Here is a 13737-nt window from a genome sequence, read left to right as displayed (position 1 = left end):
GTGGTTAAATCCTTGAAATTTTTAAAATTAACTTTTGGCGATTTTTTCTCTGAGAGCATCAATTTGCGAAAGTTTCCGTTTGTAAAATCTTTTACTGTGACTCATCCGCAAAGTTAATCCTAAAATTCTGCACCTCAGAAGACCCAGAAAACATTTTCTCGACATCTTTGCAACGAAAGAGAACACTTAAATAACACTGCGTTAAACTTTTGGCTTTTGGATGGAAGAAAAAACTCAATCCATTTACGTAGGTGCTATTTTAAGATAAATCAAATCACAGATGCATCTTTAAATTATAATAACGTAATAAATATAAAGTTTACACATAAAAATACTTTTTTTAATACATAGAAGATGGGGAAGCAACGAGATTAAACGGACGTCTACTCAGGGTTGCCACCGTTAATTCCGTCACTTTTTTCATCAATTTTTTTTGAGAATTTTTCCTTGATTTCCCGACTTTTTTTTCATGATTAAAACTCACAAAAATTAGAATAAAAATTTTCAACAAATACCCAGCCAGACAAGCTCTATCTCGAACTCGCAAGGGACCAAAAAATTTGTTTGAGATAGAGAAAGTTCGAGATAAAGAAAGGAAAATACCTTAGGCGGACCACAAAGGGACGGAGACTTTAGTTTGAGATAGAGAGAAGTTCGAGATAGAGAGTAGTCGAGATATAGATTCCAGTTGTGAATTTTCGTGTACTATTAAATCCCTCCCCCTTCCGTTAGATGTTTCTAATCGACATTCGCTGATTTGGTGGCAAACCACCGCAATTTAAAGTGGTTGAAGAACTCGGTGACTCCTCGATGCAACCCTCATCTATCTGTGTATTTTGTAATAAAATATAAGTTATTTATAATAAATATGAATTGATGTTTATATATAGCTCTGCTACTTATAAGTTAAATATACAAAAATTACGTAAAAATTTCGGATAATTTACAAAATCTATAAATACCAGAAACTTGCACGGTTGCTACACACTGAAAGTGTGATTTAATAAAAATGTTTAAAGAGAACAGTTTGAAAACAGCACAAAACGTTCCCTCACTCGCTAGATTTATATCCCATTGGATTTTTGGATTGAAAATTCCAAGAATCTGCACACATATCATCCATATTTTTTTTCGTTTTCCAATTCAATTTTTCTTCAGCAAGTTTTGCATCCGCGTAATTTTCTGCAATATCACCTGCACGGCGAGGGGCAAACTTGTATGGAATCTTTTTGCCAACTGCCTTTTCCATAGAAGCTACAACTTCCAGGACAGATTTGCCAGTTCCAGTCCCTAAATTGTAAGCCTTAAATCCACATCCTAAAGCATCCATTTTCTGTAAAGCATCAACGTGACCAGCAACCAGATCGACTACGTGAATGTAATCGCGTACGCCGGTTCCATCTCTTGTTTCATAATCGTTTCCATACACATTCAATACATCTCGGCGACCAATTGCAACCTGCGTGATATATGGCATCAAATTATTTGGAATGTCTTGAGGATCTTCTCCAATAAGTCCACTTTCATGAGCACCAACAGGATTAAAATATCGCAGAGAGACTACATTTAAAGAGGGCCTGGCCTTTGCAGCATCTTCTAAAATTAACTCAATCATTAGTTTGGTTGTACCATAAGGATTAGAACACCCTCCAACGGGGTGCTTCTCATCTAACGGCAAATACTGCGGATCACCATAAACAGTGGAGGACGACGAGAAGACAATTTTGTTCACGTTATGTTTCTCCATACATTGGAGAAGAGTAATTGACCCAGTGACATTGTTATGATAATATTCAAGCGGTTGTTTACAAGAGACTCCAACAGCTTTTAATCCAGCAAAATGAATGACAGCATCGAACTGGTGCTAAAACATACAAATAATGATCAAAGTTGGACACATAAAACAAAACATAAGAAATTTAAAATATCATAATAAATTAAGGACCATACCTGCTCAAAGACTCTGTTTAATCCTTCTCGGTCACGAATATCAACCTCATAATATTTTATTTTTTTCCCAATTATCGTTTCTTGTCGTGTTATACTTTCTAAAATAAACAAAATACCAAATTATCATACAAAGAAATAGTTTTCCTGTTTCCCTTATAGGGGGTATTGTAATATTACTTTGTATTTACGAATCCATCAGAGTTAAAAGACAACACAGAAATCGTGCAGTAATATTTATTTCCATTGCCGTGAGAATGTTATATTTTTATCATTGTTGATCAATTATAATTTTCAAAACGACAGTCTTCCCAGATTTCCATAATCAGTTACACGATGTTTTTTTGTAAGGAAAACCGTTTTTTGACCCGAGCCTTTATTTTCTTAGCAAAATGCCTGAATATATTTTCTTAATTTTTATTCCTCTATTTTGACTTTCTCGAATTGAACTAGTTGAATGCTTTTACTTGAAGTTATAGTTATGTATTTTTGAAGGCATCTTTTATTTTTAATAAAAAAATACTTCTTTTGTTATTTTTAGAATAATATATTTTGGAATGCATATTTGACTGAAAAAAAGGAAACTTGATTATGTTGTGTTTTGAAATGATGGTGATTTAATAACTGTAAATAGTCTTCTAAAATTGAATCTTAACATGGCTGGGAATTTTTTTAAGATTTTGAGGTTTTTGATTTTCTTATAAAAAAGTTTCTTATAAAAAAAAGACGTGGATACAAGAATCGAATTTTTAATCATAGCATACGTACATAAAAAATAAAATAAATGTTTACCTTTATATGCATTGGAAAAATTATCAACGATAACACAGTCAAAGCCAGCTTTTATCAACTCCACAACACAATGACTTCCTATGTATCCAGCTCCGCCTGTTACAAGAATTTTTCCAGGCATCTTTTTTTATAAATTTTTCATTCTAAAAGTAAAAAATAACAAATAATACACAATCAATTTCGTTGGATTCAATTTTTATTCAACTTGTAACATATAATACCTTGAGCTTTTTTTAATTGCAACGCATTTTTCACAGACCACTTTTAAAAGCAGCAAAAGTAAGGGAGGAGAATCGAACAAACCAAAAATAGAATGCTTTGCAAATTGAATTGTGCACTGGTTTACTGGTTTAAACGGAAAATAATCTTCAGCATTAACAGGCAAAATGCCTACATTGATCACTTTTTGGAACAGCAAAAGCAAGGAAGGAGAATCAAGGACCCAACATTTTTGCAGCCAAAAGGGCTTATTTTAAAAGAATGTTTTTCAAAACACACTTTATAGTCAATGCGTAATCCACCAAACTCTTTGCACAACACTGAATAATCACAGAAGGAGATGAGGAGGAAATAAGTCTCAAGTTTTTGAATGCAAAATAATTGCAAAAATTTCAAATTTATATCAAATATTTCTATTAACGAAAACAATTCAGTTGTTTTTGATTGGTGAACATAAAACTATTTGTCCACTATAACAAATTTTTTTTCCATGTAAAAAATTATGCCTTTTCTTTAAAAAAACAGTAGTGAGAGCTTTTTAGCAAAATATTTTGTTTTCAAAAGTGAAGTTTCAAAATATTGAAACAAATGTTTCTGATATTAAATTTAAGAAATACACCCTAGCATAATCAATCTCTTTGCAAAGAAAAACAAACCAAGAATACTAGTAATTAAATGGTTATTTAAAATACAAGACACATCCAGTAATCTTTTATCTTTATAAGTCATGTGAAATACAATGCTACGAACACTATTAAAAGGATGTTGGTTGATGTTGATTGCATGGAATACATTATTTTACACAAATATGTCTTTTTTATTCTCGATGAATCAAAACAAAGAAGCCTAAAGCAGCTAATATTAAATATTTTATTTTCGGATAGTCGTTCATTAAAATAGTGATGATTCCAATATACGGCAAGAAACCATTAGCTCGTCCTACAACATCTTTTTTCTCCAGCCATAACTGACCAGGTGCATACAATCCTCTGTCATCAACATTATTGTTATCGCCTTTTGTTAAAAATTTTACGTAACCATCTTCCTTCTCATGGACTTTAATTACACGATGCACAATAGGAATATCTCTACCTTCAATTTTAAATACAACTATTTCACCAGCTCGGATTGGCTTGCTGTTATCATTGGTTAGGAAGAGAAGATCACCTCGATAAAATGCAGGTTCCATGCTTCCACTGAGGACAACAACAATAGGACTTTCACTGCCAGTTACAACCATTAAACCTTTCCAGATCATGAGAGCAGAAGAAACTATCATCCCAAAATTTAGCACTTGGTATATTAACTGACGCTTGTTCATGCGCCTAACTTCATCAAACCAACTTGATATATCAAAAATTCCATCCATTTTTGCTGTCTATTATGAAATAAATAGTTTGTCAAAATAAATAATTTTCTATCAAATGAAGGTATGAATAAAATCAGAAAAATAATTTTTGATATAATTTGTGTTTTCAGACAATACATCTTTATTTTCTCTAATATAACATCTTTTCACGATTTTATAGCTATAACATTATCTTAAACCGAAAATATTTCGGTTCAACAATTACTCTTTTAACTCAAAACATATATAATTATTTCTGCCCAATTTAGCTTTAGCTATGTATCTGGTTGTAAAATTATACAAAAAAGATTACATAATTATTAAAAAGAAACGTTATTGACAAAAAGATGGCGCGTTACGTAGAATTTTTATGACATCTCCATGGTACTGCACTACAAGAGCTCGAACTTCCAACATTATTTCGTTTTTATTTAAATATTTGGACATGTTTGGTAAATCATTCAACTGGAAATCATCATTCAGCATTCATCATTCTCGGGTTAACGTCCGTTTTCCATGCTAGCATGGGTTGGACGGGGTATATTAATGACCCTCTTAAAATCTGATCTAGACTGTGTTAGATCTAAACTCAACTTCCTCTGTATCAAGTCTGTCCTTATAATAAGGTGTGAAAATATTTTTATTCTCATTTTTCAAATAATCTTTCAAAAAAGCATAAGCCTATTGTTAGAAAAATAGGAATGAGAATATAAAACTCGACACACCTTTTCAACATAACTACACCAAAGTTCATTTCAAAACAGAAGCAGATAAAAAATCACAAGGTAGTAAAAAGTTGGAGCTCGAAATAGCATTATTTTCCATTCTAATATACATACTTGATGGAAATTTCTGCTGTTTCAGCAACTTAGACAAAAGTCAAAATCATTTTTTATATGTCTTAGATCCATATTTTTAAGAATCAGCATAGAAAATTTAAATACATAAAACACTGATTAAACAATGCAGCTGTTTGGACAGCTAAAAAGGATCACTACCACCATGCTAAGCATTATGGCAATGTTTACATCCACTGCATAAAGGACCATCAGTTGAGTCATCATCATCATCATACTCATCATCATTATCGGCTTAACATCCGTTTTCCATGCTAGCATGGGTTGAACGGTATAATAATGACCCTCTTCCAATCTGATCTAGACTGTGTTAGATCTAAACTCAACTTCCTCTGTATCAAGTCTGTCCTTATAACCTCCTGCTAAGTCTTTCTCGGTCTGCCTCTGGACTTTGCCCCAGGAACTATTAAGTCTCTACACTTTCTTACCCAATTATCCCCCTCCATTCTTTCCAAGTTCCCCAGCCAATTCAGTCTTCTTATCTGGATAACATCTTTAAGTCTACGGATACTTAGCCTGCTTCTTAGCTGAGTCATGCCAAACCATGAATCAATACCTTTGGTGTTCACTGCTAATGGAGTTGTTTTGCAACCCTCTTGTAACCCTGAAAACAGATATAGCTTTGCCCAAAGTAATGGAAGTTTTTATAGTGTAGACTTTGAGAAAAATGGTACACTTTTGGTGAGGAATTATTTACGTAACTATGGTTTGACATTAGGTAACAACCCCTTGGATGAAGATAACATTTACGTGAGCAATTCAAGATCTGAGCGTTGACTCACAATTCATGGCAAGGCCTGTTTTATCAATTTGGCAAAAATTCTTATAAGCAGCAAACACATATGTAACTGCGTATTGGAACTCTGGACAGTTTTAAATAAAATCCAGTGCAACGTCTGTAGGAGGTTATAAATGTTGGTTTATTGGCACACTTGTATAAACATCTAGTGTTATTTGTTATTTGAGTACCAAAAATCGTTTATAAATAGAAAGTTTGTGCATACATTCTGACAGGCTTAAAAAAATGGATCGTGTAGGGGATTGTCTCAAAGTGTTCGAACGTAGTTCGTATAATTTGTATCAAAATTTTTAATATGAACTTTTTCTTATCATCAAAATTACTAGTTCGTATAAAGTTGGTATCATATAAAATAAAGTTTGTATGTAGTTCGTATCATTTCAAAGAAGTTCGTATAAAAATTTGCTTTTATACGAAGTTCGTTTATTAGCTATAATTGGACTCTTATCTATAGTCTTTATATTGAAAATTTTTTCAACAATTATAAAGTTAGTTTCGTTATACCAACTTCATTTATTTTAATTGGACTTATTATCTAAGGTCTTTAGGGTTCGTCTCCATGGCGTGGTAGAAAGCGAAAAGTGGGCCGTATATCGTTTAAAAATCATGAAAACAACTTCGTAGAAAGCGAAAAGTTCGCTGCAGATTGTGTAGATTAAACCTATGAATACACAATTTTGCTAGTCTTATTTTACTTTTTTTGTTCCTGGTTTGGTATTAAAATAATTATGCACAATTATGACAGTACTTTTAAAGTTTGTTTCAAGATTGGATAGCAATTTACTTCGTTCAAAGTTCGTATCATTTCTTTTCGTATGATAAAAAAAACTTTGCTTAAGTTCGTATCATGTATTAAAAAAAGTTTGTATAAACTTTGCTTATTTTTTATTTTAAACAAAGCACTTCGTATGACATTTGTTTAACGAAACGAAGTACTTCGTAGCGTTCGTATAATTATACGAAAAAAACATACGAACATTTTGAGACAAACCCTAAGGCAAATTGGATTTCACTTTGGTTTATATATAGCATATACCATCCATATTGCGTGAATGTCTTAGTTATGTGATTCCACTTTTCTCGCTAACTTTATTTATTTACTGGCAACACTGGACGGCCATGACATGATATCCGACCAAAACTTGTGTACTTTATAGAACAGACAGTCTAAACATTGCTTAAGTAGCTCCCTGATGAGAATTCTTTTTACTTTTATTATGAAACTAGACATTATCACACATGCCCTTCTCCACATATCCTCTTTTTTATTTACTTTACCTAGTTTTCCTAATGTTGCGTCTGTTTTTTGAGTAACAGAAAAGGGTATATACATGAAGATGTTTAAAGAAGCCACTAGCTACATCTGACACAAATCACCTAGTATTGCAACCAATTTAATTAATAATACACATCACTTAGGAATTCAGACATAAATTACAGAACTAGGACGTTTTCACCATTCCCTTTTTTGCTTGACCCTGCGCAAACGCCTACGTTATTTAACAGACCTTATTTAACAGCATTTTTTCATTTGTTTTATGGGATGACTTACAGTCAAAACCATGAAGTTTTATGGCAAACAACGTTACCAGAGTCGTTTGTTTAGATAATCATGTAATGATGACAGTATATGCTAGCTAGATTTTAAGAAATTAAAAACGAACTAAAAGATTTATTGACAGTGAAGCACAATAATAACTTTTAATGGCCCAGCCTTTATTATTCTGTTAAATATTTTCACTAGGGTGGATCTCCAAAACAAAATATACATGTGACAAATGTCTGCCTTGGAAAACAACTGCACACTTTGGCACAATCTGGATATAGAGACATAGAGAGGCACACATTCCACAGTCAGGGAAATCCTCTTAATTAAGCTGTACAGCTTAACTTAGATGTCAGCTTAATTAGGATGTATGATACAGTCTAATTAGGCGTTTTACAGCTTAGTTAAGATGTACAAAACTTTGATCGTCTAAAATACACATTTAACTGAATTTTAACATCTAACTGAATAAATCCAATATTTACATGCATATAAACATCTCCAATATATACATTAGTTTTTTCTAGCACCCCGGAGATCCGCTAAATTTAAAGTTTTAAAAATATCCGCGTAAATAGGATGTATCACGTGACGTGACATCCTAACTAGGATGCAGTACAGCTTAAATAGACTATCGCTAACAATGAACCATTGTTTATAGTCCATATCTTTTAAACCCGGACCGGAGTGCTGGAAATACCATTCTTCTTTTATAATATAGTGGTCAAACTGACGATGAAAGAGCTGCAGTGGTGATTCTGCTAAAATTTACATTTTTCGAGAAATCGGGGAAAAACTTTTTCTACCTCCTAATGTAGATGTATGTCACCTAATTAAGCTGTATGATACAGCTTATTTAGAAGATCTCCAAATTAAGCTATACAGCTTAATTAAGAGTATTTCCCTGACTGTTCCAGTGGTAAATTTGCTAACAAAAGCTTATACGAGTAATAAAATAACAGGAAAATAGCATGTATAATAGCATAAATATTGCCAGATTTATAGAATTTTTCCTTTAGTGTCTAGATATTAAAGCTACTGTATAGATAAAATTTTCTCGTGAAGTAAATTGTTTACTTCAAAAAGGTAAAGGAAAAATAAGCTAACAATATGGCTAGTTTCAAAGCAACACTAGACCAAGACTTCAATGCAATAAAACGCATGAAAGTGTTCCTAAATGACTAGGACGAAAAATATCTAGTCAGCAATAACGGGAGAAAGCACAGAACAGAAGAAGAAAGAGCGTCAACATCCTCCAACAACCTTCGTAGTTTACATCCGGCTCGACGTACACGTTGAGTTTAAAAAATGCACGGTTCCTCATGGATGGATAATAAACTCCAAGCGCCCGCGTGGCCATGCGAAAACACCCGCGCTGCCTCTTGGTTTTCACTTCATTGTTGTACATTCGAAATATCAGGAATAAACAGGGTTTATAAAAAAGTAATACTTTTGCTGTGCAGAAGTACCGCAAGAAACTATTCACTAAACAATTGTTCCCCTCCGGATTTGATCCAGCAAGAAAATACATACCATAACACAACCAATCCTAGAAAGGAAATCCAAGCGTAAATAATCGGACCAACTTCTATTATTACACCACAATATTTTTTATTTAAATTGAATCTTTCTGTTACATGTTACAAAGGACCATGTCAAGCTACACAGAGATTTTTTAAGCACAAGTTTCCAACGAACTTAAAATAACAATTTGAGTCAAGCATTTTTTGAGGCTGGATAAATTAAAACATAAATGAATGTTCCAAGCAAAAAAGTTGTTACCAGCCAACCTTGTCACTAAGGCTTTTTGTCTCTTGTTGGCGCTGCGCTTATTGATAGGTCTCGCCGGTCCGATATGCAAAAAAGACAACAAATTGGTTTACTGGCATACAAGAAAAAAAAACTTGATTTGGACTTTTGATCCTATAATTGATCCTATAATTCGAACTCATGTAATTTGAAAAATCATGTATATCGAACAATTTTCTTGGTCCCGTGAGCAAATTTCAATCATCATGTAATTCGAATTTTGAAAATTTTTGTTCGTTCAAAGTTCTAAAACTCAAGTTTTTCAACAATCGAACGTTTTAATGAAATTCTAACTTTCTCGTGAAATTCGAACTTGTGGGGGTCACTATGTTCTTCGTGTGCAGGGACTTGTTAGAAGCAATTTTTTGATTGGAATCTGGTTTTTGGTTGATTTAAAGACAAAAAATACTAGGTGTCATTTTTTTCCATATCTGGGTCTGGCCATGGGTGACGTCATCCGGTTTCTGGTCAGTAAAATATCAAAGTTGTAATTTTGGATTTTTTTCTTTTCCAGAAGATAGAACATACAAAAATGAATAAAAAATATATAAAAAGTTAGTGTAACTATAAAAAAAAAGTTTAGGTAGTGGAATGTTTTTGTTTTGCAATGATAGTTGTTTACAAAAGTACAGTTATATAAAACAAGTGTATTCTATAAAGAGTAATTTGTTTTTATAGCAGTTTTGAAGTTATTAATGTAATAGTGTTACCCCCTGAAAACTCTTATATATCATTCAAGATATAATAATGTACAGTCTTTGTTCCATTGTCAAATTATATAGGTAATTTGAAGTAAAAGGTAGCAGGTTGAAGTTAAAAGATTGCATAAGACTTATTTTCAGTATGATATTTCTATGATGTGGTTTTTTGTGATAGATTTCCTATGAATAGTGAAAGTAAAGTTTATTTTATTTTTTTAGAATAGAAACAGTTAAATTAAAAAATATGAATGAAGAAACTCCAAATAAAAAGCGAAAAAGTAGTGATTCCAGTGCATTGTTTGTCAAGAGAACAATAACAAGAAGGTATGTTGTAATTTTGCAATGATTCTTAGCTTTATGGTTTTTAAAGCTACTTTATTTTGGAAATTGTTATTCTCATTTTTCATAGATCACTGCTTTTCCAAAAGTTAACTGAATCCCTTATTGAAAGAGCCAATTACGAAGATCAAACATTTATTAAGGTGGTCCTGTACCTGAAATGCTAAAATCCGATTTACTGCATTGTGTTTTGAATTTTAACATCTAACTGAATAAATCCAATATTTACATGCATATAAACATCTCCAATATATACATTAGTTTTTTCTAGCACCCCGGAGATCCGCTAAATTTAAAGTTTTAAAAATATCCGCGTAAATAGGATGTATCACGTGACGTGACATCCTAACTAGGATGCAGTACAGCTTAAATAGACTATCGCTAACAATGAACCATTGTTTATAGTCCATATCTTTTAAACCCGGACCGGAGTGTTGGAAATACCATTCTTCTTTTATAATATAGTGGTCAAACTGACGATGAAAGAGCTGCAGTGGTGATTCTGCTAAAATTTACATTTTTCGAGAAATCGGGGAAAAACTTTTTCTACCTCCTAATGTAGATGTATGTCACCTAATTAAGCTGTATGATACAGCTTATTTAGAAGATCTCCAAATTAAGCTATACAGCTTAATTAAGAGTATTTCCCTGACTGTTCCAGTGGTAAATTTGCTAACAAAAGCTTATACGAGTAATAAAATAACAGGAAAATAGCATGTATAATAGCATAAATATTGCCAGATTTATAGAATTTTTCCTTTAGTGTCTAGATATTAAAGCTACTGTATAGATAAAATTTTCTCGTGAAGTAAATTGTTTACTTCAAAAAGGTAAAGGAAAAATAAGCTAACAATATGGCTAGTTTCAAAGCAACACTAGACCAAGACTTCAATGCAATAAAACGCATGAAAGTGTTCCTAAATGACTAGGACGAAAAATATCTAGTCAGCAATAACGGGAGAAAGCACAGAACAGAAGAAGAAAGAGCGTCAACATCCTCCAACAACCTTCGTAGTTTACATCCGGCTCGACGTACACGTTGAGTTTAAAAAATGCACGGTTCCTCATGGATGGATAATAAACTCCAAGCGCCCGCGTGGCCATGCGAAAACACCCGCGCTGCCTCTTGGTTTTCACTTCATTGTTGTACATTCGAAATATCAGGAATAAACAGGGTTTATAAAAAAGTAATACTTTTGCTGTGCAGAAGTACCGCAAGAAACTATTCACTAAACAATTGTTCCCCTCCGGATTTGATCCAGCAAGAAAATACATACCATAACACAACCAATCCTAGAAAGGAAATCCAAGCGTAAATAATCGGACCAACTTCTATTATTACACCACAATATTTTTTATTTAAATTGAATCTTTCTGTTACATGTTACAAAGGACCATGTCAAGCTACACAGAGATTTTTTAAGCACAAGTTTCCAACGAACTTAAAATAACAATTTGAGTCAAGCATTTTTTGAGGCTGGATAAATTAAAACATAAATGAATGTTCCAAGCAAAAAAGTTGTTACCAGCCAACCTTGTCACTAAGGCTTTTTGTCTCTTGTTGGCGCTGCGCTTATTGATAGGTCTCGCCGGTCCGATATGCAAAAAAGACAACAAATTGGTTTACTGGCATACAAGAAAAAAAAACTTGATTTGGACTTTTGATCCTATAATTGATCCTATAATTCGAACTCATGTAATTTGAAAAATCATGTATATCGAACAATTTTCTTGGTCCCGTGAGCAAATTTCAATCATCATGTAATTCGAATTTTGAAAATTTTTGTTCGTTCAAAGTTCTAAAACTCAAGTTTTTCAACAATCGAACGTTTTAATGAAATTCTAACTTTCTCGTGAAATTCGAACTTGTGGGGGTCACTATGTTCTTCGTGTGCAGGGACTTGTTAGAAGCAATTTTTTGATTGGAATCTGGTTTTTGGTTGATTTAAAGACAAAAAATACTAGGTGTCATTTTTTTCCATATCTGGGTCTGGCCATGGGTGACGTCATCCGGTTTCTGGTCAGTAAAATATCAAAGTTGTAATTTTGGATTTTTTTCTTTTCCAGAAGATAGAACATACAAAAATGAATAAAAAATATATAAAAAGTTAGTGTAACTATAAAAAAAAAGTTTAGGTAGTGGAATGTTTTTGTTTTGCAATGATAGTTGTTTACAAAAGTACAGTTATATAAAACAAGTGTATTCTATAAAGAGTAATTTGTTTTTATAGCAGTTTTGAAGTTATTAATGTAATAGTGTTACCCCCTGAAAACTCTTATATATCATTCAAGATATAATAATGTACAGTCTTTGTTCCATTGTCAAATTATATAGGTAATTTGAAGTAAAAGGTAGCAGGTTGAAGTTAAAAGATTGCATAAGACTTATTTTCAGTATGATATTTCTATGATGTGGTTTTTTGTGATAGATTTCCTATGAATAGTGAAAGTAAAGTTTATTTTATTTTTTTAGAATAGAAACAGTTAAATTAAAAAATATGAATGAAGAAACTCCAAATAAAAAGCGAAAAAGTAGTGATTCCAGTGCATTGTTTGTCAAGAGAACAATAACAAGAAGGTATGTTGTAATTTTGCAATGATTCTTAGCTTTATGGTTTTTAAAGCTACTTTATTTTGGAAATTGTTATTCTCATTTTTCATAGATCACTGCTTTTCCAAAAGTTAACTGAATCCCTTATTGAAAGAGCCAATTACGAAGATCAAACATTTATTAAGGTGGTCCTGTACCTGAAATGCTAAAATCCGATTTACTGCATTGTGTTTTGAATTTTAACATCTAACTGAATAAATCCAATATTTACATGCATATAAACATCTCCAATATATACATTAGTTTTTTCTAGCACCCCGGAGATCCGCTAAATTTAAAGTTTTAAAAATATCCGCGTAAATAGGATGTATCACGTGACGTGACATCCTAACTAGGATGCAGTACAGCTTAAATAGACTATCGCTAACAATGAACCATTGTTTATAGTCCATATCTTTTAAACCCGGACCGGAGTGCTGGAAATACCATTCTTCTTTTATAATATAGTGGTCAAACTGACGATGAAAGAGCTGCAGTGGTGATTCTGCTAAAATTTACATTTTTCGAGAAATCGGGGAAAAACTTTTTCTACCTCCTAATGTAGATGTATGTCACCTAATTAAGCTGTATGATACAGCTTATTTAGAAGATCTCCAAATTAAGCTATACAGCTTAATTAAGAGTATTTCCCTGACTGTTCCAGTGGTAAATTTGCTAACAAAAGCTTATACGAGTAATAAAATAACAGGAAAATAGCATGTATAATAGCATAAATATTGCCAGATTTATAGAATTTTTCCTTTAGTGTCTAGATATTAAAGCTACTGTA

The 13737-nt window shown here is 32.4% G+C and overlaps 2 protein-coding genes across 2 annotated transcripts; both read right to left on the bottom strand.

Moving 5' to 3' along the window:
• Nucleotides 1-242: 242 nt before the first annotated feature.
• On the bottom strand, nucleotides 243-3241 carry LOC130654681 (UDP-glucose 4-epimerase-like). The gene is made up of 3 exons (XM_057457297.1): nucleotides 2740-3241; nucleotides 1951-2048; nucleotides 243-1864 (listed from the first exon to the last, which is right to left on the bottom strand). Exons 1-3 carry the CDS (start codon nucleotides 2858-2860, stop codon nucleotides 1052-1054), a joined length of 1032 nt encoding a protein of 343 aa, XP_057313280.1. The 5' UTR covers nucleotides 2861-3241; the 3' UTR covers nucleotides 243-1051.
• Nucleotides 3242-3658: 417 nt separating this feature from the next.
• LOC130654684 (signal peptidase complex catalytic subunit SEC11A-like) lies at nucleotides 3659-4367 on the bottom strand. The gene has a single exon (XM_057457300.1). It carries the CDS (start codon nucleotides 4325-4327, stop codon nucleotides 3776-3778), a length of 552 nt encoding a protein of 183 aa, XP_057313283.1. The 5' UTR covers nucleotides 4328-4367; the 3' UTR covers nucleotides 3659-3775.
• Between the last annotated feature and the right edge of the window lie 9370 nt (nucleotides 4368-13737).

This window comes from Hydractinia symbiolongicarpus, chromosome 8, assembly GCF_029227915.1.
Source record: "Hydractinia symbiolongicarpus strain clone_291-10 chromosome 8, HSymV2.1, whole genome shotgun sequence".
NCBI lineage: Eukaryota > Metazoa > Cnidaria > Hydrozoa > Anthoathecata > Hydractiniidae > Hydractinia > Hydractinia symbiolongicarpus.
Note: the sequence above shows the minus strand (reverse complement) of the source record. Positions and strands in the feature narration are given on the sequence as shown.

What these genes read in the sequence shown, in the direction of transcription:
- LOC130654681 (XM_057457297.1), bottom strand. Translation starts at nt 2,860, where the DNA reads ATGCCTGGAAAAATTCTTGTAACAGGCGGAGCTGGATACATAGGAAGT. An exon ending in TTTTTCCAATGCATATAAAG is followed by an intron (nt 2,049 to 2,739) that starts GTAAACATTTAT and finishes TGTTTATTTTAG; the next exon opens with AAAGTATAACACGACAAGAA. An exon ending in TAAACAGAGTCTTTGAGCAG is followed by an intron (nt 1,865 to 1,950) that starts GTATGGTCCTTA and finishes TGTATGTTTTAG; the next exon opens with CACCAGTTCGATGCTGTCAT.
- LOC130654684 (XM_057457300.1), bottom strand. Translation starts at nt 4,327, where the DNA reads ATGGATGGAATTTTTGATATATCAAGTTGGTTTGATGAAGTTAGGCGC.